This window comes from Manis pentadactyla, chromosome 11, assembly GCF_030020395.1.
Source record: "Manis pentadactyla isolate mManPen7 chromosome 11, mManPen7.hap1, whole genome shotgun sequence".
In the NCBI taxonomy this organism is placed as follows: Eukaryota; Metazoa; Chordata; class Mammalia; order Pholidota; family Manidae; genus Manis; species Manis pentadactyla.
Genome location: NC_080029.1, coordinates 82,587,646 through 82,615,327, shown reverse-complemented (window position 1 = coordinate 82,615,327; position 27,682 = coordinate 82,587,646). Strand labels below are relative to the sequence as shown.

At 37.6% G+C, this 27,682-nt stretch overlaps 1 protein-coding gene and 1 pseudogene across 5 annotated transcripts in view; both read right to left on the bottom strand.

Annotated features, from left to right (window-relative positions):
* SLC12A6 (solute carrier family 12 member 6) overlaps positions 1-27,682 on the bottom strand; it is a 105,055-nt gene that overhangs the window by 64,809 nt on the left and 12,564 nt on the right. For 2 of the 5 annotated variants that reach the window (XM_036887554.2, XM_036887555.2), the window contains exon 1: positions 23,568-24,210. The exons of the other annotated variants lie outside the window; for them this stretch is intronic. In XM_036887554.2, the coding sequence (XP_036743449.2) occupies positions 23,568-23,679 (112 nt within the window). In that variant the 5' untranslated portion in view covers positions 23,680-24,210. Of the gene's footprint in view, positions 1-23,567; positions 24,211-27,682 lie in introns of those variants that run through there. 5 annotated transcript variants of the gene reach the window in all.
* Positions 5,973-17,152, bottom strand: LOC130679597 (mitochondrial import inner membrane translocase subunit TIM14-like; annotated as a pseudogene).

Genomic DNA, 27,682 nt, shown 5'->3' with positions numbered 1-27,682 from the left:
TATATGGAAACAAATGACAACAACAACACAAAGCCCCAACTTCTGTGGGACACAGCAAAAACAGTCTTTAAAGGAAAGTATATAGCAATCCAGGCATATTTAAAGAAGGAAGAACAATCCCAAATGAATAGTCTAAAGTCAAAATTATCAAAATTGGAAAAAGAAGAACAAATGAGGCCTAAAGTCAGCAGAAGGAGGGACATAAGAAAGATCAGAGAAGAAATAAATAAAATGAGAAGGATAACACAATAGAAAAAAAAAATCAATGAAACCAAGAGCTGGTTCTTTGAGAAAATAAACAAAATAGATAAGCCCTGAGCCAGACTTATTAAGAGAAAAAGAGAATCAAAACACATCAACAGAATCAAAAATGAGAAAGGAAAAATCACGATGGACCCCACAGAAATACAAAGAATTATTTAAAAATACTATGAAAATCTATATGCTAACATGCAGGAAAACCTAGAGGAAATGGACAACTTCCTAGAAAAATACAACCTTCCAAGACTGATCCAGAAAGAAACAGAAAATCCACACAGACCAATTACCAGAAACGAAACTGAAGCGGTAATCAAAAAACTACCCAAGAACAAAACCCCTGGGGCAGATGGATTTACCTCGGAATTTTATCAGACATACAGAGAAGACATAATACCCATTCTCCTTAAAGTTTTCCAAACAATAGAAGAGGAGGGAATACTCCCAAACTCATTCTATGAAGCCAACATCACCCTAACACCAAAACCATGCAAAGACCCCACTAAAGAAGAAAATTACAGACCAATATCCCTGATGAACATACATGCAAAAATACTCAACAAAATATTAGCAAACTGTATTCAAAAATACATCAAGAGGCTCATACACCATGACCAAGTGGGATTCATCCCAGGGATGCAAGGATGGTACAACATTCGAAAATCCATCAACATCATCCACCACATCAACAAAAAAAAGGACAAAAACCACATGATCATTTCCATAGATGCTGAAAAAGCATTCCACAAAATTCAACATCCATTCATGATAAAAACTCTCAACAAAATGGGTACAGAGGGCAAGTACCTCAACATAATAAAGGCCATATATGATAAACCCACAGTCAACATCATACTGAACAAAGAGAAGCTGAAAGCTTTTCCTCTGAGATCAGGAAAAAGACAGGGATGGCCACTCTCCCCACTGTTATTCAACATAGTACTAGAGGTCCTAGCCACGGCAATTAGACAAAACAAAGAAATACAAGGAATCCAGATTGGTAAAGAAGAAGTTAAACTGTCACTATTTGCAGATGATATGATATTGTACACAAAAAACCTAAAGATTCCACTCCAAAACTACTATAACTAATATCGGAATTCAGCAACGTTGCAGGATACAAAATTAATACACAGAAATCTGTGGCTTTCGTATACACTAACAATGAACTAATAGAAAGAGAAATCAGGAAAACAATTCCATTCACAATATCATCAAAAAGAATAAAATACCTAGGAATAAACCTAACCAAGGAAGTGAAAGGCCTATACCCTGAAAACTACAGGACACTCTTAAGAGAAATTAAAGAAGACACTAACAGATGGAAACTCATCCCATGCTCTTGGCTAGGAAGAAATAATATCGTCAAAATGGCCATCCTGCCCAAAGCAATATACAGTTTCAATGCAACCCCTATCAAATTACCAACAGCATTCTTCAACAAACTGGAACAAATAGTTCAAAAATTCATATGGAACCACCAAAGACCCTGAATAGCCAAAGCAATCCAGAGAAGGAAGAATAAAGTGGGGAGGATCTCACTCCCCAACTTCAAGCTCTACCACAAAGCTACAGTAATCAAGACAATTTGGTACTGGCACAAGTACAGAGCCACAGATCAGTGGAACAGAATAGAGACTCCAGACATTAACCCAAACATATACGGTCAATTAATATATGATAAAGGAGCCATGGACATACAATGGGGAAATGACAGCCTCTTCAACAGTTGGTGCTGGCAAAACTGGACAGCTACATGTAAGAGAATGAAACTGGACCATTGTCTAACCCCATACACAAAAGCAAATTCGAAATAGATCAAAGACTTGGATGTAAGTCATGAAACCATAAAACTCTTGGAAAAAAACATAGGCAAAAATCTCTTGGACATAAACATGAGTGACTTCTTCATGAACATATCTCCCCGGGCAAGGGAAACAAAAGCAAAAATGAACAAGTGGGACTATATCAAGCTGAAAAGCTTCTGTACAGCAAAGGACACCAACAATAGAACAAAAAGGCATCCTACAGTATGAGAGAATATATTCATAAATGACAGATCCGATAAAGGGTTGACATCCAAAATATAGAAAGAGCTCATGCACCTCAAGAAACAAAAAGCAAATAATCCAATTAAAAAATGGGCAGAGGGAGAAGTGCAAGTGGCAGCGCTCTAAAATCGTGCGACTATAGACTATCTACTGTTAAAAGAACATACGGGATGTGAACAGTTCCCAGGAATGTGTTTTAATTTGTCTGATTTTTCTCAAACTATTCAAATTCAGTTAGACAATATCCATCATATTATTGACAAGTTTTCACAAATGCCTAGGGTACCTAACTGGTTTTCTTGGTTTCACTGGATATGGCTGGTAATTGTAGGTGTGCTTTTGTTATGTAGATGTATTCCTATTCTGTTAATGTGTGTACACAATTTAATTAGTAGTTTGTTAAAACCTATACATGCTTATGTTACTCTACAAGTAGTTATGTCAAAGAAATAATCAATCTTCCCATGTTTTCTTCCTTCTACTACTTCTATAGCTTTTCTTCTTCCTTCCTAATTACAGCCCTTTAGTAGAATTCGTGCCTCATATAGAAAATTACCAAGTATCATAATTCTTCCAAGAGGTAAAGATACCTCAGGACAAATGCTGGGCATAGAAGCCACAGGGCATAAATCTGCAAAGAAGTAAACAGCTAACCTTTTCAAAGAATACTGCTTCTCTCTCACTTATCAACTTTACATTTCCCTGTATGGCCCCGGAAGATGGCTGGCTAGCCAGAGACTGGTAAGATTCCTCAAGGGAGGAACAACCTAAGACAGGCACAGTCACAGGGGGGCCATCAGGTGAGAAATTGAGGATCAACAGAGGTGAGGCTTAGAACCTCATCCCCCCTGTTTTGAGAGAAATCTTCTGCATCCGTGGATGTTTTGTTGCCCTTGTCTAGCTTGGATTAATACTTAGTCTATAGGCACAGACCTGATCATCTACATTTGCCCACTTACAGCACTAAACTATGTTTTCTACCTTTATCTTGCATCTACCTACCACTTCAGCATTTTATAAAAAAAAAAAAATAATAATAATAATAATAATAATAATAAGGGAGAAATGTGGGATTCACATATAAATCAAGTATAAAAATCAAATGAATAATATCTGACTTGATTGTTTATAGTTCATGATGTGTGATCAAAACCGAAAGTTTCTGTGATGACTGCCCTTGCACTGTTCACCATGTAAGAACTTATTCACTATGTAAGAACTTGTTCACCATGTAAGAACTTGTTCGTTATGCTTCAGAAGATTGGAGACTGTTGAGAATTAGGCTTGGGGTTGATTAATGATTGTGCACTGAGTACCCTGTACAGAATTTTATTGTTGTTAACAACCATTTGATCAATAAATATGAGAGATGCCCTCTCAAAAAAAAAAAAAATGGGCAGAGGAGCTGAATAGACAGTTCTCCAAAGAAGAAATTCAGATGGCCAACAGACACATAAAAAGATGCTCCACATTGCTTGTCATCAAAGAAATGCAAATCAAAACCACAATGAGATACCACCTCACACCAGTAAGGATCACCACCATCCAAGACAAACAACAACAAATGTTGGCGAGGTTGTGGAGAAAGGGGAACCCTCCTACACTGTTGGTGGGAATGTAAATTAGTTCAACCATTATGGAAAGCAGTATGGAGGTTCCTCAAAAAGTTCAAAACAGAAATACCATTTAACCCAGGAATTCCACTTCTAGGAATTCACCCTAAGAATATAGCAGCCCAGTTTGAAAAAGACAGATGCACCCCTATGTTTATCGCAGCACTATTTACAATAGCCAAGAAATGGAAGCGACCTAAGTGTCCATCAGTAGATGAATGGATAAAGAAGAAAACAAATCCTACCATCTGCAACAACATGGATGGAGCTAGAGGGTAATTAATCTCAGTGAAATAAGCCATGCGGAGAAAGACAAGTACCGAATGATTTCACTCATCTGTGGAGTATAAGAACAAAGAAAAACTGAAGGAACAAAACAGCAGTAGACTCACAGAACCCAAGAATGGACTAATAGTTACCAAAGGGAAGGGGACTGGGGAGGATGGGTGGGAAGGGAGGGACAGGGTGGGGAAAAAGAAATGGGGCATTACAATTAGTATGTATAATGTGTGTGGGGGCACGGAGAGGGCTGTGCAACACAGAGAAGACAAGTAGTGATTCTATAGCATCTAACTATGCTGATGGACAGTGACTGTAATGGGGTTTGTGGGGGGGACTTGGTGAAGGGGGGAATCTAGTAAACATAATGTTACTCATGTAATTGTAGATTAATGATGCCAAAATAAAAAAATAAATAAATAAATGATTGCTTTTCCTCCATTTGTTCTTTTTTCCTTGTATCTGTATTAGCCACATTAGGTACCCTGTATCTATCCTCCAAGTCTCATTTTTTTGCTCTTTGTATTTTTGGCTCTGTGCTTTGACGTATTTCTTCTACTGGATCTTCTAGGCCAATATGATCATACTCTTTCATTCCTTTATTTAGTAATTATGTACTGGGTGCTTACTGTATACAAGACAGTGTTCTAGACATTGAGTATTGACAACAGGTCAGCAGTGTATACAAGAGAAAAAGCTCCTGCTCTTACAGTGCTTACATTTCAGTGAAGAGAGTTTTGAAAAAGAAGTATGTCTATATGAATTGAGAGTCAAGTGGTAGCATGCATTTAGTTGGGAAACCATATTTTTTGCTCCATAAAGTCTTTTGTACTTCAGTTGAACTTCCTTAAATGCTCCATTTATTTTCGTATTCAAGTCATTGTCTTTTCTGGCATTTCTACTTAGCTAGTCCATTACATTGTTTATTCTAACTGATTTTTCTCTTTCTGGCTGTCTGGCTTTCCCAGATGGGTTGTTTTCCTTGGTTACTTCAGAGGGGCTTAGGTTTCACTGCTGGAGGACCACAAGTGGTAGCAGTCTCAAGAGAACAGACAGGCAAAGCAGTCTCTATGCCTGTAGGTGGGCAGTGCAGCAGGCAAGCTGCATGCCCTGTGGAAGCCCAGGAGGAAGCCTCCCAACTCTCAGGTCTCCTTACATTTCCCAGCCTCAGAGACTTGGGAGATGTTGGTCTCCTGGCTCTTTCCCTTTTTCCTCCCCAGTGCCCCCCTGGGGAGTCCCGGGATCACTACCAAAACAAGTTCTTTCATGGACCTGCCATTCTTACGCTCACACTGAGGCTATTACCCAGCCCTTGAGGAACAAGTCCTATGCCAGCTCTTGCTGACAGAACTCCTACAGAGCCCAGGCCTTACTTGCTTCTAACTATTCACTGGATCCAGGGGCCACTTAGCTTAAGAGAGGCAAATATGGGCTGGAATTAGGGACAGAAAGATAGTGTGATTACACCTTCCCAGCACCCTCTCTGAAAAATAAGTCCTATAGACTAATCCTAAAAATAATTATTTCTTCATCTCTGAAAAAGGTGGTAATGGTTACTAGTCCTGGCTGTTGTGAGGATGAAATAACCAATATTTGTAAAGCATCTAGCATATAGTAGATGCTCAACAATTATTGCTATAATGTTGATTTCTTTATGTAAATTGATTCCTCTTACAATCTGGCAAAACCAAGAAATGCTAGATTTTTTCTTTTTAGCTTTGAAGCATTTATTATAATAAGCTGTTACTCATACACATAAACTAATGAGAACTTAAAATTTCATTTTTTTAGCTTGATCTTCTAGTAAATCTTCACTGATTTTGGCTGCTATGTAAGGAGATAGTCCCGTGTCAGGGTAATTTAAAAACATAATTCATCGGGGGAGGGGCGGAAGATGGCGGCATGAGTAGAGCAGCGGAAATCTCCTCCCAAAACAACATATATCTATGAAAATATAACAAAGACAACCCTTCCTAGAATAAAGACCAGAGGACACAGGACAATATCCAGACCACATCCGCACCTGAGAGAACCCAGCGCCTCGCGAAGGGGGTAAGATACAAGCCCCGGCCCCGCGGGAGCCGAGCGCCCCTCCCCCCAGCTCCCGGCGGGAGAAGAGCAGGCAGAGCGGGAGGGAGACGGAGCCCAGGGCTGCCGAACATCCAGCCCCAGCCATCCGGGCCAGAGTGCAGGGCCCTCGATACTGGGAAAACAGGGCAGCAAGAACAGTGAGCGGGCACTGGAGGACGGGTGTCGGAGGACATAAGAAAAGTGCGAGACCATTTTTTTTTTGCTTTTTTGCTGTTTTGTTTTGGCGAGCGCTTTTTGGAAGTCTTAAAGGGATAGGGACCCCAATTCTAGGGAAACAGGGCAGAAAAACCGGTGAGCAGAGGCCTGAGGCTGGCACCGGAGAATAAAGAAAAACGAACGACCACCTTTTTTTTTTTTAATTAAAAACTTTTTTTTTTTTTTTAATTTAAAAATTTTTTTCTTTTTTTTTTTTTTGGTGGTCGCTGTTTTGTTCTGGCGGGTGCTTTTTGGAAGACTTAAAGGGGCAGGGCGGGTCACTTAATCCAGAGGTAGGGAATCCGGGGATCTCTGGGCACCCTAACCCCTGGGCTGCAGGGAGCAGGGACGGCCCTTACGGAGATAAATAGCCTCCCAGCAGCTCCTGCTCCAACGCGACTCCACCATTTTGGAGTAGCTGCCCGAGCCAGGCCACGCCCACAGCAACAGCGGAGATTAACTCCATAGCAGCCGGGCAGGAAGCAGAAACCCTGTCTGCGCGCAGCTGCGCAGCACAAGCCACTAGAGGTCGCTGCTCTCCCAGGAGAGGAGGGCCACAAACCAACAAGAAAGGAAGTCCTTCCAGCCGTCACTCGTCCCAGTTCTGCAGACTATTCCTATCACCATGAAAAGGCAAAGCTACAGGCAGACAAAGATCACAGAGACAACACCAGAGAAGGAGACAGACCTAACCAGTCTTCCTGAAAAAGAATTCAAAATAAGAATCATAAACATGCTGACAGAGATGCAGAGAAACACGCAAGAGAAATGGGATGAAGTCCGGAAGGATATCACAGATGCCAGAAAGGAGATCGCAGAAATGAAACAAACTCTGGAAGGGTTTATAAGCAGAATGGATAGGATGCAAGAGGCCATTGATGGAATTGAAATCAGAGAACAGGAACGCATAGAAGCTGACATAGAGAGAGACAAAAGGATCTCCAGGAATGAAACAATGTTAAGAGAACTGTGTGACCAATCCAAAAGGAACAATATCCGTATTATAGGGGTCCCAGAAGAAGAAGAGAGAGGAAAAGAGATGGAAAGTATCTTAGAAGAAATAATTGCTGAAAACTTCCCCACACTGGGGGAGGAAGTAATCGAACAGACCACGGAAATACACAGAACCCCCAACAGAAAGGATCCAAGAAGGGCAACACCAAGACACATAATAATTAAAATGGCAAAGATCAAGGACAAGGAAAGAGTGTTAAAGGCAGCTAGAGAGAAAAAGGTCACCTATAAAGGGAAACCCATCAGGCTAACGTCAGATTTCTCAACAGAAACCCTACAGGCCAGAAGAGAATGGCATGATATATTTAATACAATGAAACAGAAGGGCCTTGAACCAAGGATACTGTATCCAGTACGACTATCATTCAAATATGATGGTGGGATTAAACAATTCCCAGACAAACAAAAGCTGAGGGAATTTGCTTTCCACAAACCACCTCTACAGAACATCTTACAGGGACTGCTCTAGATGGGAGCACTCCTAGAAAGAGCACAGCACAAAACACCCAACATATGAAGAATCGAGGAGGAGGAACAAGAAGGGAGAGAAGAAAAGAATCTCCAGACAGTGTATATAACAGCTCAATAAGTGAGCTAAGTTAGGCAGTAAGATACTAAAGAGGCTAACCTTGAACCTTTGGTAACCACGAATTTAAAGCCTGCAATGGCAATAAGTACATATCTTTCAATAGTCACCCTAAATGTAAATGGACTTAATGCACCAATCAAAAGACACAGAGTAATAGAATGGATAAAAAAGCAAGACCCATCTATATGCTGCTTACAAGAAACTCACCTCAAACCCAAAGACATGTACAGACTAAAAGTCAAGGGATGGAAAAACATATTTCAAGCAAACAACAGCGAGAAGAAAGCAGGGGTTGCAGTACTAATATCAGACAAAATAGACTTCAAAACAAAGAAAGTAACAAGAGATAAAGAAGGACACTACATAATGATAAAGGGCTCAGTCAAACAAGAGGATATAACCATTCTAAATATATATGCACCCAACACAGGAGCACCAGCATATGTGAAATAAATACTAACAGAACTAAAGGGGGATATAGACTGCAATGCATTCATTCTAGGAGACTTCAACACACCACTCACCCCAAAGGATAGATCCACTGGGCAGAAAATAAGTAAGGACACAGAGGCACTGAACAACACACTAGAAGAGATGGACCTAATAGACATCTACAAAACTCTACATCCAAAAGCAACAGGATACACATTCTTCTCAAGTGCACATGGAACATTCTCCAGAATAGACCACATACTAGGCCACAAAAAGAGCCTCAGAAAATTCCAAAAGATTGAAATCCTACCAACCAACTTTTCAGACCACAAAGGCATAAAACTAGAAATAAACTGTACAAAGAAAGCAAAGAGGCTCACAAACACATGGAGGCTTAACAACACGCTCCTAAATAATCAATGGATCAATGACCAAATCAAAATGGAGATCCAGCAATATATGGAAACAAATGACAACAACAACACTAAGCCCCAACTTCTGTGGGACACAGCAAAAGCAGTCTTAAGAGGAAAGTATATAGCAATCCAAGCATATTTAAAAAAGGAAGAGCAATCCCAAATGAATGGTCTAATGTCACAATTATCGAAATTGGAAAAAGAAGAACAGATGAGGCCTAAGGTCAGCAGAAGGAGGGACATAATAAAGATCAGAGAAGAAATAAATAAAATTGAGAAGAATAAAACAATAGCAAAAATCAATGAAACCAAGAGCTGGTTCTTCGAGAAAATAAACAAAATAGATAAGCCTCTAGCCAGACTTATTAAAAAGAAAAGAGAGTCAACACAAATCAACAGTATCAGAAACGAGAAAGGAAAAATCACGACGGACCCCACGGAAATGCAAATAATTACTGGAGACTACTATGAAAACCTATATGTTAAAAAGCTGGGAAACGTAGGAGAAATGGACACCTTCCTAGAAAAATACAACCTTCCAAGATTGACCCAGGAAGAAACAGAAAATCTAAACAGACCAATTACCAGCAACGAAATTGAAGCGGTAATCAAAAAACTACCAAAGAACAAAACCCCCGGGCCAGATGGATTTACCTCGGAATTTTATCAGACATACAGGGAAGACATAATACCCATTCTCCTTAGAGTTTTCCAAGAAATAGAAGAGGAGGGGATACTCCCAAACTCATTCCATGAAGCTAACATCACCCTAATACCAAAACCAGGCAAAGACCCCACCAAAAAAGAAAACTACAGACCAATATCCCTGATGAACGTAGATGCAAAAATACTCAACAAAATATTAGCAAACCGAATTCAAAAATACATCAAAAGGATCATACACCATGACCAAGTGGGATTCATCCCAGGGATGCAAGGATGGTACAACATTCGAAAGTCCATCAACATCATCCACCACATCAACAAAAAGAAAGACAAAAACCACATGATCATCTCCATAGATGCTGAAAAAGCATTTGACAAAGTTCAACATCCATTCATGTTAAAAACTCTCAGCAAAATGGGAATAGAGGGCAAGTACCTCAACATAATAAAGGCCATCTATGATAACCCCACAGCCAACATTATATTGAACAGCGAGAAGCTGAAAGCATTTCCTCTGAGATCAGGAACTAGACAGGGATGCCCACTCTCTCCACTGTTATTTAACATAGTACTGGAGGTCCTAGCCACGGCAATCAGACAAAATAAAGAAATACAAGGAATCCAGATTGGTAAAGAAGAAGTTAAACTGTCACTATTTGCAGATGACATGATACTGTACATAAAAACCCTAAAGACTCCACCCCAAAACTACTAGAACTGATATCGGAATACAGCAAAGTTGCAGGATACAAAATCAACACACAGAAATCTGTGGCTTTCCTATATACTAACAATGAACCAACAGAAAGAGAAATCAGGAAAACAACTCCATTCACAATTGCACCAAAAAAATAAAATACCTAGGAATAAACCTAACCAAAGAAGTGAAAGACTTATATTCTGAAAACTACAAGTCACTCTTAAAAGAAATTAAAGGGGACACTAAAAGATGGAAACGCATCCCATGCTCGTGGCTAGGAAGAATTAATATCGTCAAAATGGCCATCCTGCCCAAAGCAATATACAGATTTGATGCAATCCCTATGAAACTACCAGCAACATTCTTCAATGAACTGGAACAAATAATTCAAAAATTCATATGGAACCACCAAAGACCCCGAATAGCCAAAGCAATCCTGAGAAAGAAGAATAAAGTAGGGGGGATCTCACTCCCCAACTTCAAGCTCTATTATAAAGCCATAGTAATCAAGACAATTTGGTACTGGCACAAGAACAGAGCCACAGACCAATGGAACAGACTAGACAATCCAGACATTAACTCAGTCATATATGGTCAATTAATATTTGATAAAGGAGCCATGGACATACAATGGCGAAATGACAGTCTCTTCAACAGATGGTGCTGGCAAAACTGGACAGCTACATGTAGGAGAATGAAACTGGACCATCGTCTAACCCCATATACAAAAGTAAACTCAAAATGGATCAAAGACCTGAATGTAAGCCATGAAACCATTAAACTCTTGGAAGAAAACATAGGCAAAAACCTCTTAGACATAAACATGAGTGACCTCTTCTTGAACATATCTCCCCGGGCAAGGAAAACAACAGCAAAAATGAGTAAGTGGGACTATATTAAGCTGAAAGGCTTCTGTACAGCAAAAGACACCATCAATAGAACAAAAAGGATCCCTACAGTATGAGAGAATATATTTGAAAATGACACATCCGATAAAGGCTTGACATCCAGAATATATAAAGAGCTCACACGCCTCAACAAACAAAAAACAAATAACCCAATTAAAAAATGGGCAGAGGAACTGAACAGACAGTTCTCCAAAAAAGAAATACAGATGGCCAACAGACACATGAAAAGATGCTCCACATCGCTAATTATCAGAGAAATGCAAATTAAAACTACAATGAGGTATCACCTCACACCAGTAAGGATGGCTGCCATCCAAAAGACAAACAACAACAAATGTTGGCGAGGCTGTGGAGAAAGGGGAACCCTCCTACACTGCTGGTGGGAATGTAAGTTAGTTCAACCATTGTGGAAAGCAGTATGGAGGTACATCAAAATGCTCAAAACAGACTTACCATTTGACCCAGGAATTCCACTCCTAGGAATTTACCCTAAGAACGCAGCAATCAAGTTTGAGAAAGACAGATGCACCCCTATGTTTATCGCAGCACTATTTACAATAGCCAAGAATTGGAAGCAACCTAAATGTCCATCGATAGATGAATGGATAAAGAAGATGTGGTACATATACACAATGGAATACTACTCAGCCATAAGAAAAGGGCAAATCCAATCATTTGCAGCAACATGGATGGAGCTGGAGGGTATTATGCTCAGTGAAACAAGTCAAGTGGAGAAAGAGAAATACCAAATGATTTCACTTATCTGTGGAATATAAGAACAAAGGAAAAACTGAAGGAACAAAACAGCACCAGAATCACAGAACTCAAGAATGGACTAACAGGTACCAAAGGGAAAGGGACTGGGGAGGATGGGTGGGTAGGGAGGGATAAGGGGGGGGATAAGTAGGGGGGTATTAAGATTAGCATGCATGGGGGGGTAGGAGAAAAGGGAGGGCTGTACAACACAGAGAAGGCAAGTAGTGATTCTACGACATTTTGCTATGCTGATGGACATTGACTGTAAAGGGGTTTATAGGGGAGACCTGGTATAGGGGAGAGCCTAGTAAACATAATATTCGTCATGTAAGTGTAGATTAGTGATACCAAAAAAAAAAAAAAAGGGGGGGGGCAGTTCCTGTGTGGTAACCTCCAATGAGTTCTACACAAGGGTATAAAGGGCATATAAAAGTGTAGGCAAAGGGTCTGTTTGCGTCTATACAGAAGATCAAAGCCTAATTGGGCTACCCCGAAAATGAACTAAGTTACGATATGAAAGAGAACTTCCAACATCAGCACTCTCTGGAAGACTCATGCCAGAAGATGATCATCAAAAAACCCCAACAACGATCCACACACTGTTACAGCTGTAGATGCACTCATCCCACCAGCTCCTGGACTTGCCATGGGAATGAGGAAGGAGATATCTAAGCTGGCCTGTGCATACAGTAAAACAACAAATTTGACTGGATCTATACTGTTGGAACTCAACCAAGAAGTAGGAGAAGTGCAAATTGTAGCACTCCAAAATCTTACAACTACAGACTATTTACTGTTAAAAGAACATAAGGGATGTGAACATTCCCCAGGAATGGGTTGTTTTAATTTGTCTGATTTCTCTCAGACTGTTCAAGTTCAGTTGGACAATATCCACCATATCATAGATAAGTTTTCACAAATGCCTAAGGTGCCTAACTGGTTTTCTTGGTTTCACTGGAGATGGCTGGTTATTACAGGTATGCTTTGGTTATGTAACTATACTCCTATTATGTTAATGTGTGTGCGCAATTTAATTAGTAGTTTAAAACCTATACATGCTGAATTTACTCTACAAGAAGATATGTCAAAGAAATAATCAATCTTCCCATGTCTTCTTCTGCCTGCTACTTCTATAGCTTTTCTTCTTCCTTCCTAATTACAACCCTTAAATAGAATTCGTGCCTCATATCAAATTTACCGAGTATCATAATTCTTCCAAGTGGTAAAGATACCTCAAGACAAATGCTGGGCATAAAAGCCACAGGGCATAAATATGCAAAGAAGTAAAAAGGTAACCTTTTCAAACAGTAAGGCTTCTCTCTCACTTACCAACTTTACATTTCCCTGTATGGCCCCGGAAGATGACTGGTTAGCTAGAGACGGGTAAGATTCCTCAAGGGAGGGACAACCTAAGACAGGCACAGTCGCAGAGGGGTCATCAGGTGAGAAATTGGGGATCAACAGAGGTGAGGCTTAGACTTAGAACCTCACCCCCCCTGTTCTGAGAGAAATCTTCTGCATACGTGGATGTTTTATTGCCCTTGTCTAGCTTGGATTAACACATAGTCTACAGGCACACACCTGATCATCTACATTTGCTCTCTTACAACACTAAACTATGTTTTCTACCTTTATCTTGTATCTACCTACCACTTCAGCATTTTATTAAACATAATAATAATAAAGAGAGAAATGTGGTATCCACATATAAATCAAGTATAAAAACCAAATGAGTATTCATATTTGAACTGACTGTTTATAGTTCATAATGCATGAGCAAAACCGAAAGTTTCTGTGATGACTGCCCTTGTACTGTTCACTATGTAACTTATTCATTATGTAAGAATTTGTTCTACATGTAAGAACTTGTTTGTTATGCCTCAGAAGATTGGAGACTGACGAAAATTAGGCTTGGGGTGTATTAATGATTGTGCATTGAGCATTGACTCCCCTATACAGAATTTTATTGTCGTTAACAACCATTTGATCAATAAATATGAGAGATGCCCTCACACACACAAAAAAATAAATTAATTAATTAAAAAAAACAAAAAAACAAAAAAACATAATTCATCGATGAGCACCTCTTATTTTGCTTTTATTGGCAGTAGGCTTACACCTAGTATTAATACTGCTTCCTATTCTGTCATTGTGGGTTCAAATTCACCTCTGTAATAGCCACCACTGAGGGCAGATTTTGGCAGACTTTGAAAAACTTGTTTTACTTAAGGCTCCACTTGCTTCATGGCTTACAAAAAACAATGACCTGTGAACCGTTCAACATCAAGGGTCAGTGTAACTGCTGCTGCTGTACTGGCCATGGCTCTGGCTCCACTCCCCTGCCTCCACTGAGATCACGGCTCATCACAGCCCAGGGGCTGCAGCCACCAAAGCCATGCCTCCATCAGGAAGTGGCACGGACACTCCCAGCTGGCATAGATGCCGAAACACCAAGAAATGCTCAATTCTTAAAAATTTATCAGCTTTTATTCTACTTTGTTATCTACGTTAAAAGTCCAGATTCAGTGTGGAATTTGAAACTTTGTATTTTACAAATGTCATACTTATGTTTTTATAATTCTAAATTAAATGTTGCTTTGAGTATAGAATATAAAAATACTTTGCAATATGCACATGTATATATGTTGGAGAAATTTTATCTTTTCTAGAATTAAATCAGTTTTGATCTGGTATATTTTCTGTGGGGTTAATGTGTCAGAACACAGAGGGTTATGGAAAGAAAAATTTCGGGATTGAGAGAGTCTAAAAAATTGATGATAACAGTACTGAAATTGAATGAAAGGTTCAAAATTGAAAAAGTATAACATGACAAAGAAGGGTTAATGATCTAAAATAATGTTTTAAGATGTGAAGAACTAAAATCAGACTCAAATTTGTATTCTTGTATCAAGGTTTTAGATACAGCTTAAAAAAAAAAAAGCAGAAAGAATTGTGAAGAATTTTTGGTTTCTTTCCCCAAAAGCTGTGTGCAGGTGATTCCATGTGCCACTGTTGGAAAAAATTTTTTGTTTGTTGTTTTGTTTAAATTAATGCCAAAAAGGAAAAGCATTATGATTTGTAAAGTTGATTATGTCTTGTACTTTATTAGCTTCGTAGTTGGAACTACTTAGCGTTTAGGTACAAGACTGTTGTTATAGTACCAAGAAAAAATGTTGTATATGTTATGAGACTGTTCATGTTTTTTAATAGCAATATGCAATAAAGAGATGAATTTAAAAAAAGAATTGGAAAGTTATTTTGGAGTGATGTTAGTCTTTCTGACAATTATGGAATATTGGGGGGAGGAGCAGAGAGGCAGAAGAACATGCCTCATCAAGCCAAGTTTGAGGTTAAACTTCTGATCCTAAGATTTAAAACATGCAGATGTGAATTCCTGTTAGTAGGTTGGTAAAAACCCATGTGAATAGTTTAAAGGACAATAAAATAAAATAAAGCCTTTAAATCTTCATTACAGAAAATATTTATCAATACACAGAAGCTCTTTAGTTTTCTATTTCAACCTACTTTCATGTTAGTCAATAAAGGAAGGTGGTCAGATCACCTTATTTAGAACATAAGCTTTCATGGGTAACAAGCAGAACTAATGTTTTAGTTACCAGTCTAATATCTTGTGGGTTCATAAAATTTAAACTCCATTTAACATGACATCTCTCTCAAAGTATGCTCTCATATCATTTGGATCAACTGATAGTTAATGTTTGGAAATGCTTTTTAATACCAATACAGGTTCCTTTATTTTCTGATATAGGTCTGTTTCTGAAATTTTCCTTAGAACCCTATTTGAAAGGAACAGAAAAATCTTCCAGTCTTCTATCTGTATCCAGTGAAGGCAAGTCCAGCAGTTGAAATCTGCCTAATCCATAGACACTAAGAAGATCTGAGGAGTGATGGAGAATAACTCAGTATTTAAATAAATGAATGAAACATACCTAATACAATGAACAGTATAACTCTGTTGTATTGCTCCTACAGGAAACACCACAGATTTGATAATGCTCACATAAAATCCTGTGGCCCATGCACATTAAGATATGAAGTAACTTTCTGTCTCTTATTAAACAGCTAGGACTTGATATGATGGAAAGCAAATAAAATTTAGGAATTTGACACTAGCTCTGCTGCTACTCACCATGTAGTCTGAGCCAAGTTACTTACTGTCAACAGCCTGTTTCTTTATCTCTAGAAAGGCAATTAGCACCCACAATCCCATAGAGTGGGGAGGGGATAAAACTGGTAACACTTCAATAAGTAGCTGCATCTCTTATCTCTTTACCACATGGCCAATGTGCTAACTTTTGTTTCCCACATGCACTATACCATCTTCTTATACCTTCTAACCGTTCCTACTGTCTGTAATCTCCTTCTCTAGACCTCCCTTGTGAATCAGTTGTGTCCCATCCTTCGAGATACCTGTCCAAGGTCCCCTCCAGGCAATATCATTTTCTCCATCATTTGTTATCCAAAGTGGCTTCTTTTTGTTGTTATCAAACCATTAACAGATAGAGTAAATAACTGAGTGCTGTGAGTGCTTTGTATTCATTTTCTCATGTAATTTACAACCACCCTGTAAAGTAGGTGATTATTCCCTGTTTTATCAATGAGTAAAAGCTTAGAGGAGTTAACTTATCCAAAGTCACTTAATTAATAATTAATACAAATTATCACTACTTCTAATTAGTAGTAATTATTAGGACAGGGATTCAAAGCCAAGTCCCTGGTTCCAAAGCCATTCTGCTGACTTTGGTACCTGGCATGACATTTGCACTGAACACATGTTTGGTAAATAAAGAAGGCAGAGAACAAGTCTATTCGCTGAATGTCCTGTTATGTACAATGCACCTCCATGTATGGACATGGAGATATAAAAATGACTTGACAAGATCTCTATAGGCTCTCTTGACAAGAGCCTATAGTCGGTGTATTAGAGGAGAGACATATAAGTAAACAGTTGATTGCAATACAGTGTGGCATGTGCTATTTCTATGGACAGATTGCTGAGAAAACATAGGAGAGGCACCTAAACTAGACTAGGGAGGAAGAAAACAGTCTAGAAAAATGTTAGGGAAGCCTGAACTTCTGTTTTCCCTTCAAAACCAAAATTAAGCAGGGTTCTACTAGATTGGCATTCTAGCAGCTAGTATGGCAGGGATTAAGGTACTTCTGCTTAAAATTAGTTTAGGTTCTATATTTGTATTTCCACTTAATCTCAAATTACCTGTCTAGTTCAAATAAACCTCATCTTTCAAAAAACACATTTTAAAGGGCGATGTGCTTTCTAAAAATGTTCAATTTATGTACATATTTTTCTCTTCTCACACATACAGAAGGAAAAGCACTCAATGAAAAACTGATTACAAAACTGGCTAGTGTTAGAAGTACTTGCCATAAAAACTTACTGTATTTCAAGCAACTGCTCAGAAAATACCATCTATTCTCAAGAGCATTTTACTCATAAGCAAAAAACAAAACACAACAAAAAAAAAACTTTTAGGTTTTTTTCCTATATACCAAACACTATTCAGATAATACATTTCCATCAGTTGTTCACTTACCAAACAATAGTTCATTCAAGTAGATACTTTCTGGGCTGTCATGGAAAAAGCCAAAATAAAAAGGCTTATTATTCAACAAACTTGAAAAAATAGTTCAAAAATTCATATGGAAACACCAAAGACCCCGAATAGCCAAAGCAATCCTGAGAAAGAAGAATAAAGTAGGGGGGAATCTCACTCCCCAACTTCAAGCTCTCCTACAAAGCCATAGTAATCAAGACAATTTGGTACTGCCACAAGAACAGAGCCACAGACCAGTGGAACAGATAAGAGACTCCAGACATTAACCCAAACATATATGGTCAATTAATATTTGAAAAAGGAGCCATGGACATACAATGGCAAAATGACAGCCTCTTCAACAGATGGTGCTGGCAAAACTGGACAGCTACATGTAGGAGAATGAAACTGGACCATTGTCTAACCCCATACACAAAAGTAAATTCAAAATGGATCAAAGACCTGAATGTAAGTCACGAAACCATAAAACTCTTAGAAAAAACCATAGGCAAAAACCTCTTAGACATAAACATGAGTGACCTCTTCTTGAACATCTCTCCCCGGGCAAGGAAAACAACAGCAAAAATGAACAAGTGGGACTATATTAAGCTGAAAAGCTTCTGTACAGCAAAAGACACCATCAATAGAACAAAAAGGTACCCTACAGTATGGGAGAATATATTTGTAAATGACAGATCCGATAAAGGCTTGACGTCCAAAATATATAAAGAGCTTACCCACCTCAACAAACAAAAAACAAATAATCCAATTAAAAAATGGGCAGAGGAACTGAACAGACAGTTCTCCAAAAAAGAAATACAGATGGCCAACAGACACATGAAAAGATGCTCCACATCGCTAATTATCAGAGAAATGCAAATTAAAACCACAATGAGGTATCACCTCACACCAGTAAGGATGGCTACCATCCAAAAGACAAACAACAAATGTTGGCGAGGTTGTGGAGAAAGGGGAACCCTCCTACACTGCTGGTGGGAATGTAAATTAGTTCAACCATTGTGGAAAGCAGTATGGAGGTTTCTCAAAATGCTCAAAATAGACTTACCATTTGACCCAGGAATTCCACTCCTAGGAATTTACCCTAAGAATGCAGCACTCAAGTTTGAAAAAGACAGATGCACCCCTATGTTTATCGCACCACTATTTACAATAGCCAAGAATTGGAAGCAACCTAAGTGTCCATCAGTAGATGAATGGATAAAGAAGATGTGGTACATATACACAATGGAATATTATTCAGCCATAAGAAAACAAATCCTACCATTTGCAACAACATGGATGGAGCTAGAGGGTATTATGCTCAGTGAAATAAGCCAAGCGGAGGAAGAGAAATATCAAATGATTTCACTCATCTGTGGAGTATAAGAACAAAGGAAAAACTGAAGGAACAAAACAGCAGCACAATCACAGAACCCAAGAATGGACTAACAGGTACCAAAGGGAAAGGGACTGGGGAGGATGGGTGGGTAGGGAGGGATAAGGGGTGAAGAAGAAAGGGGGTATTATGATTAGTATGCATAATGGGGGGGTGGGAGAAAGGGGAGGGCTGTACAACACAGAGAAGACAAGTAGTGATTCTACAACATTTTGCTATGCTGATGGACAGTGACTGTAAGGGGGTTTGTGGGGGGGACCTGATATAGGAGAGAGCCTAGTAAACATAATGTTCTTCATGTAATTGTAGATTATAACAAAAAAAAAAAAAAAGGGGGGATTACTCCCTGATAGGATAAAACTAACTGCAAATCACCAATTAATGCATGCTTTAAATATCCTTAATTTTGATCATTTAAAGGGTGTCAGATGATCAGCTATGGAAATACATTTTTCTGATAATATTCCTTTCTCTTAAAAAAAAAAAAAACAGTTCCTGTATGGTGATCTCCTAAGTTCTTCACAATGGTATAAAGGGCATATCAAAGTGTGGGCAAAGGGTTTGTTTGTGTTTATACAGAGGATCAAAGCCTAATTTGGCTACCCAGAAAAAGAATTAAGATATAATATGAAGAAGAACTTCCAACATCAACATTCTCTGGAAGAGTCATCCCAGAAGATGATCATCAAAAAACTTCTACAAAGATCCTGGTGCTGTTGCAGTTGTAGCTGCATTCATCCCACTGGTTCCTGGACTTGCCATGGGAATGAAGAAGGAGATATCTAAGCTGGCCTGTGCATACAGTAAAACAACAAATTTGACTGGATCTATACTGTCAGAACTCAACCAAGAATTAGGAGAAGTGCAAGTTGCTGCACTCCAAAATCTTGCAACTATAGACTATCTACTGTTAAAAGAACATATGGGATGGGAACAGTTCCCAGGAATGTGTTGTTTTAATTTGTCTGATTTTTCTCAAAATATTCAAATTCAGTTAGACAATATCCATCATATCATTGATAAGTTTTCACAAATGCCTAGGGTGCCTAAGTGGTTTTCTTGGTTTCACTGGATATGGCTGGTAATTGTAGGCCTGCTTTGGTTATGTAGCTGTATTCCTATTATGTTAATGTGTGTGCGCAATTTAATTAGTAATTTAAAACCTATACACGCTTATGTTACACTACAAGAAGATATGTCAAAGAAATAATCAATCTTCCCATGTTTACTTCTGTCTGCTACTTCTATAGCTTCTCTTCTTCCTTCATAATTACAACCCCTAAGTAGAATTCGTGCCTCATATCGAAATTACCGAGTATCATAATTCTTCCAAGGGATAAAGATACCTCAAAACAAATGCTGGGCATAGAAGCCACAGGGCATAAATCTGCAAAAAAGTAAAAAGCTAACCTTTTCAAAGAATACTGCTTCTCTCTCACTTACCAACTTTACATTTCCCTGTATGGCCCCCGAAGATGACTGGTTAGCCAGAGACTGGTAAGATTCCTCAAGGGAGGAACAACCTAAGACAGGCACAGTCGCAGGGGGACCATAAGGTGAGAAATTGGGGATCAACAGAGGTGAGGCTTAGAACCTCATCCCCCCTGTTTTGAGAGAAATCTTCTGCATCCGTGGATGTTTTGTTGCCCTTGTCTAGCTTGGATTAATACTTAGTCTATAGGCACAGACCTGATCATCTACATTTGCCCACTTACAGCACTAAACTATGTTTTCTACCTTTATCTTGTATCTACCTACCACTTCAGCATTTTATTAAAAATAATAATAATAATAATAATAATAGGGGAGAAATGTGGGATTCACATATAAATCAAGTATAAAAATCAAATGAATAATATCTGACTTGATTGTTTATAGTTCATGATGTGTGATCAAAACCGAAAGTTTCTGTGATGACTGCCCTTGCACTGTTCACCATGTAAGAACTTATTCACTATGTAAGAACTTGTTCGTTATGCTTCAGAAGATTGGAGACTGTTGAGAATTAGGCTTGGGGTTGATTAATGATTGTGCACTGAGTACCCTGTACAGAATTTTATTGTTGTTAACAACCATATGATCAATAAATATGAGAGATGCCCTCTCAAAAAAAACAAATAAATAAAAATTCTATGTTCTCTATTTTCACATATTATTGTCATGCTCAGGGAAGCTATAACTTCATTTTGCCCCATCAGAGTTGTTCTTAACTTGGATTGTAAGAGTAGGATGCATTTTCAAGTATTTACAAATATCTTACACAAAGTGGAAATAAAAGTTAATAAGAAGGTTAAGTATAATTAGGTGAAGTATATAAGTAAAACTAACTTAAAAATACCACACCAAAAAGTAAATAAGCAAGTAAATAAATAAATGAGACAACCACTTTCAAATTAAAGAATCTAATGGAAATAAAGTTACTCATTGATCAGTTCAGTCTGTTGCTTGTTTTATTATTTTTAAAGACAAACTTCATGGCTTCTAAATAAAAATGTTCTATAGCAACCTAGTGTTTAAAGAACAAAAATGATGTAAGGAATCAAATTCTTCAGAGTTTGAACAATCAATATAAAAAATCTTCCACACGCAGGGATTCTGTACTTTTACTCAGCTGTTTCAAAGGGTCTTCAAGAGATTTGGACAATAAGACCCTCAGTCAGGAGTCACATCAATCACTGGCAGATCATTCTAGCTCATCTGAGGATGAAAACTAGTAAGTAGAATCACAGAGCTTTAATTAAGCTTATATAGTAAACTTGGGAGACTATACTTTCTAAACTGCAGAATAACTGAGCTATCTAAAAAATAACAATGTCATTGGGTTTCTGATTTTCACTGACTTTTTTTTACAAATCATTTACTTTTAACAAAGTTTTTGCTTATGGATGAAAGCAATGTGGAGTGTTTAATCTTTTGATTAATATCACATTGCAAAAAATAGCATAGGAATTTTCCAGTTTCAATTAGGGACATGTTATAGCAAACTCATTTAGGGGTTATACAATGACTATTAAAACTCATGAAATGTTTCTATAAAAAACATCACTGATTTTGAGAATTTTAAGAGAATTAAAAATAAATATACATGGCCTAAAAATACCTTATTTGTATAAAACAATAAAACTTGTGAACCTAAGAACTCTGATACTATTAATGAAATCAAATAACAAAAAAGTGTTTAAAAAAAAAAAGCCTTATTAAATTCAAGTTAAATTTAATCTGTCATTTCTCCCTTGTTCAAAGCAATTACTATGTAAGAAAATTAGTTACACCTAACAATGTCACTTATTACAAACTTGGCAGCTATCAAAATTTTTTATGGCTTTTCTAGGTGGTTACTAATAGATTAAGTAATTTCAACACTGTTCTAATCTGAATAAAGCAGATTTCCCCATATGTTATGGGACCATAAAGATGAAATAATAAAATAGAGGTGGTGAAGAAATTAAAAACAATGAGAAGTGAAATGAGGTACAGATAGATTTGTTTCCATTTTGTGAAATTAATGAAGACCATAACAAAGACAAAAGCCTAAAGGGATTAAAACCTAAAGACAACTAAGAAACGTACAGCTTTAAATATACACACTCCCCAAAGGAGAACCTAACTTATTTGAGCTAAAGTTGTTAAGAATCAGGTTCAAGTTCAAAGTAGGTTAAATTTACTGTTCAGCAAAATGAAAATAACCTAGCAAACAAAGAGTTGCCATAAAACCTTCTTATCTTGCCTTGGTAAAGTCTCTCAGAAGAAAAAAATAAACAAAAGTAGTATTTTTTTGATAGTACTATCTTTGAGTTAGAGATTCTTAAAAATTCATGAAGATTTGTTCAGATGGGAGTGAGTCAACAGCTCTTTACAGTAAAGAATTGTGATGTGCTGCTTGCTATAAGGAAAAGTACTGAAATTATGCAATTAAAAGGAATTTGACAAGTTGTGAAATTTACATACTTAAAAAAATAGAGGGCTTCAAATGAGCACTATATTTAATACCATAATACTAACATTTTAATTGCGTGTTTGAAAATTCAAAACCACAATTCCCCCAGCTAGTATTAACTGTTACCATTTAGAGAAAATAATAGGGATAATCTCATTAATCAAATTTATTAAACCTGATGCTATGCTGCTAGTCACCATAATAATCTATTGTACTTTTGTTCTTTCATTAAAGAATTCTTGGACCATTCACTACTGAATTACTGTTTAACCGGTAAACTGAGGTAAAATACTGAATAACTTGAGAAGTCTCAAGTGCAAAGTCCACTGTACAAAACTACTGAACCATAGTCTCTCTTTATGTACTTTTCCAGATAAAATTTAAACTAGCTGAGCTAAGGGTTAATTCTAAATTCCGCATAAATTGACTTTCCTATGCCATTTTTTTGCTTTAAAACTCTTCATACTTTGCCACTAGTTCAGTTTCACCTGCAGGTAATGAACACAGAACTCATTGTGGAGAAAAACAAACCAGAATGTGAAAAAAGATAAGTTATCAGATATACAAGGGAGTGAAACACCTGATTGAAAAACTTTTAACTACAGTGCTTCTCCTCCATCCTTAATATTTTAGTCACCATTTGTTTCGCGAAAAACTATACAGGTTTCAAAAGCTCCCAAACTGAGTACTCACCAGGTTCATCTGAATGCTCAATCCGGGCTAAACCGGGCTCCCCTCCTTGGGAGACCGAAGCTGCTGCCCCCTCCTCTGCGTCCTCTACCTTGGTCACGGTAAAGTGTGGCATTGTTACAGTTGGAAATCCCACACTCTTTCTGTATTTAAACTTCCTTCCAGTCTACCTACCCTGCCTCTCCCTGGGGGTGCCCCTAGCTTACTCTGATCACTGCCTGCGGGAGACGGAGGCTGGGAATCGGGAAGTACTTTCAGTCCACGTGACCCACTGCCCAAGGGAGCGGAGCACTGGGAGACACGCCTTCCATAGTGTTTATTATTCACTTAAAAGGATTAAGCGCCCCACCCCTTATTACTGTTACTAAATTCAAGAATCCCAAGAACTGTTTAGGCTGCTTTCCCAGAGCTGCCACAGCTGTAGTGAGCCGAATTCGTGCCACCCACTGTGTGCTCGCCCACTTGTTCCCTTCACTTCTTTCTTTCCCTCTGTGCCCGTCATGATATCAGCCTCTACCCTCAGATTTCACTAGAGAAAAAAGATTCGTAAACAGTTCACTTTACAAAGTTTCCTCTTTAAAGAAAGCTTGGCACTACAATTTAGAAAATAAAACATGTAATTTGTAAACTTTGTTGCTTTATTTCAAAGCATATGGAAAATAGTCATACAAATCAAATACAAATTTTTTTCTTTCAGATGAGAACAAAAAACTGGAAAACCCATCTGATTAAGAAGTGTGACTAAGCACACAATTCAAGTAATACACTTAACTCTTGTATATTTCATCAGATAACTATATCAAGGTCTCCGTTGATGACTTTAGACTAAGAGGCCCTGTCTCTGCACTAGGATTAAGGCAATTCAGTAAATTGAGCCTTGTGTGAATTTCCATGTTGATGTAACATAAGGGCTTTGTTAGTAGCATCTGACAAATAAGACTGCCACTAAATTTAACAGAGAAGGACTGATGGTTTATAACCCAAGTTTATTCTACTTGTTAATGATCTACTTTGTGCTCTGCCCCTTGCACTAGAAACTTTTCATTATACTCTCATTGAATCATCGCAACAGAAACACTAGGCTAAGGAGCTTGTCCAAAGTCACAGCAAATGGTGAAGCCCAACTGGAAACCTCTACTCCCCTTTTGGCAGGCAGCACCGAAGTTTCTAGCTTCGTGGAAGCAGCTTTAGGAGGAGAACATTCACACTCTCCTCAACTTTATTTCACGGGTTCCTGCACAGCACGGGTTAGGCTGCACACTGGAACCACCTGGGGATAGTTTAAAAAGTGTGATGCTTGGGTCCCATCCCAGATATTCTGGTTTAACTGCTCAGGAGTAGAGCCTGGGTAACAAGACTTCTAAAAGCCCCTCTCCCGCATGGTTCTAAACGTGCAACACAAAAATTACTACTATATAGGAAAAAGAAAAGTTTATTACCTGAAAATTCTTTGTAACTATTGTTACTGTTGAATGAAATGAAGTCAGGTGGTATAGTATCCTTGATGATTTTTCCATATTTACTCAGGTAGCTACTCTACTAATTTATTCAAAGTAACTTAAAACTACCAAGCTGTCACACATTTTACTATTATAGCCTGGGTTCCAAATTCTTTAACACCTTAGTGCCACTGGATATTTCCAGTGGGATTTTGCCTTTTGTGTTTATTATATAGAGTTGAACTGTGGCTAATCTTCTGTATTGGACAGCAACAACAACTTACGTTTATAGTCTATACAGCTATACTATACTACATAATATATACTACGTATAGTACATAATATACATAGTATACTATATATGCACAGTATATATTACAAAATATACTGTAAAGTACAATTTGCACATATAAACCCAAGTATAAATGTTATTCTCTCACTTCTCCCCTCTTAAGAAAACACCCAAACTAAACAAGTAAGAAGGTAACAAATCCGTTAATCTACAATAGAAATAAATTCCTTCTACTTCATGCTTTGGTATCACAGTAGTCAGCAATTTAAAAATAGGCCTTTCCTAAAGTGGGCTATAGTTAAAAGTACAGGGGGTATAAAAATTTGAAAGCAAAGTGATACAGAAAAAGCTGAAATAAAACTGGTAAAGCTGAGGTGTGACAGTGCATGTATGGGGAGTGGCTAGATAGAGAAGGTGGGATCTAAGAAATAGCCATGCCCAGTACAGTGAACTATCACAGTAAGGTACCACTACACGTCCACTACAATGGCTAAAACTGGGGAAAACTGACAACACCAAATTTGGTGAGAATGTGGAACAAAAGTAACTTTCATACATTGTTAGAGGTGTAATTTGCTTCACCCACTTTGGAAAGGGTCTAGTACTTTCCCTTAAAATTCAACAACTGCACTACTAGGGATTTACTGCCCCCAAAAATAAAACTTATTTCCACAAAAGGACTTGTACAAAGATGTTCATAGTAGTTCATTAGTAATAGCCAAAAACTGGATAAGCAAACTATGATATATTCATACAAAGGACTACTATTCAGCTATAAAAATTCATCCATGCAACAATATGGATGAATTTCAAAAAACATTATACTAAGTGAAAGAAGTCAAGATTACATAATATATGAATTCATTGATATGAGGTTTAGAAAAGGCAAAACTAATCTAGGGCGCAAAATACCCCCAAGGACAATGGTTGCCTCTGGAGGGATGGAGGTGGAGATTAACCGGGATGGGGCATGATTAAACTTTCCAGAGTGATGGTTTCCTACAAGACAGTCTACATCTTGCCAAAGTTTAGAGTTCCACAGGCATAAGCATTTGTGAAAACCCAACCATTGGTCAGTTAAAATTTGTGTATTTCACTTTGTAAGAAGTTTACCTCAAAAGAAAAAAAGCTTCAAATATGAAACTCTAATTATTAATATGTATTTGAAATGTTTGGGGGAAGTGAACAGATATCTGCAGTTTACCTTGAAATGCATACAGTAAGACGGCTAGTTTGTGATAGGAAAAGTGAAATAAAATGTAGGCAATAGGCTCTGGTTGGTAGGTGTCCAGGTGTTCACTATAAGCATCAGCTTTGTTTCAAAATTTTCATAATGTTGAAAAAAGTACAATAAACTGAAACCATTATGAAAATGGGTAAGCAAGTAGACTGGGAGAAAATATTCAAAACATGTGCTGGACAAAGGACTTGTATCTTGACTATATGAAAATCCCCTACAACTCAGTAATAAAAGATAACTCAATATAAAAAGGGCAAAAGACTCAGACAATTCACAAAGGAAGTTATATAAATGTCTAATAAGCACTTGAGAAAGTATTCAACATCATTGGCCATGAGGGAAATGCAAATTAAAATCACAATGAAAACTGTTGGCAAGGATGCTAAACAAATGATGGGGAACATAAAATGGTACAATCACTCTGGAGAAAGATCCGGCAGTTTTTTAAAGTAAATTTAAACATATGCTAACCCTATGACCTAACAATTTCTCTTCTAGATATTTACCCAAGAGAAATAAAAGTGTTAAATCCACAAAAAATTTTAAACAAGTATGTTTATAACAGCTGTATTCATAACAGCCCAAGTACCCATCAATAGGATTAACAACCTGGACGAATTTGTTTAACATACTATAATCCAACAATAACCAGGAACTACTGACACATTCAGCAACATGGGTGAATCCCCAAAACATTGTAAGTTATACATTACATGCATACTGAAGTGTTTAGGGGTGAAGCACACTGATGTCTGCAACTTATTTTGAAAACTTCAAGAAATAGATGGTCAATGGAAGGGATAATAAATACACGTTTATACAAATATAGCAAAATGGTAATCGATAGCATCTGTAGGATAAGGTATTGATGTTCACCATATAAGTCTTTCAACTTTTCTGTATGTTTGAAAAATTTCAAATAAATACTATAAAAAATATATATTGAACTTAAGTTCATTGAAATCTAAAGATCTTTGGATCTGACTATAAAGCAAATCACTTACAGGTCAAAATCTCTTTTACATAAAATTTTGACAGTTTGCAGAAATACTTTTCCTGTACTTTTATTTTAGAGTGTTGAATGCTGTTTGAAATGAGTCACTATCATACAAGTTTGAAACACATTTTTAAAAAATGTGTACTATTT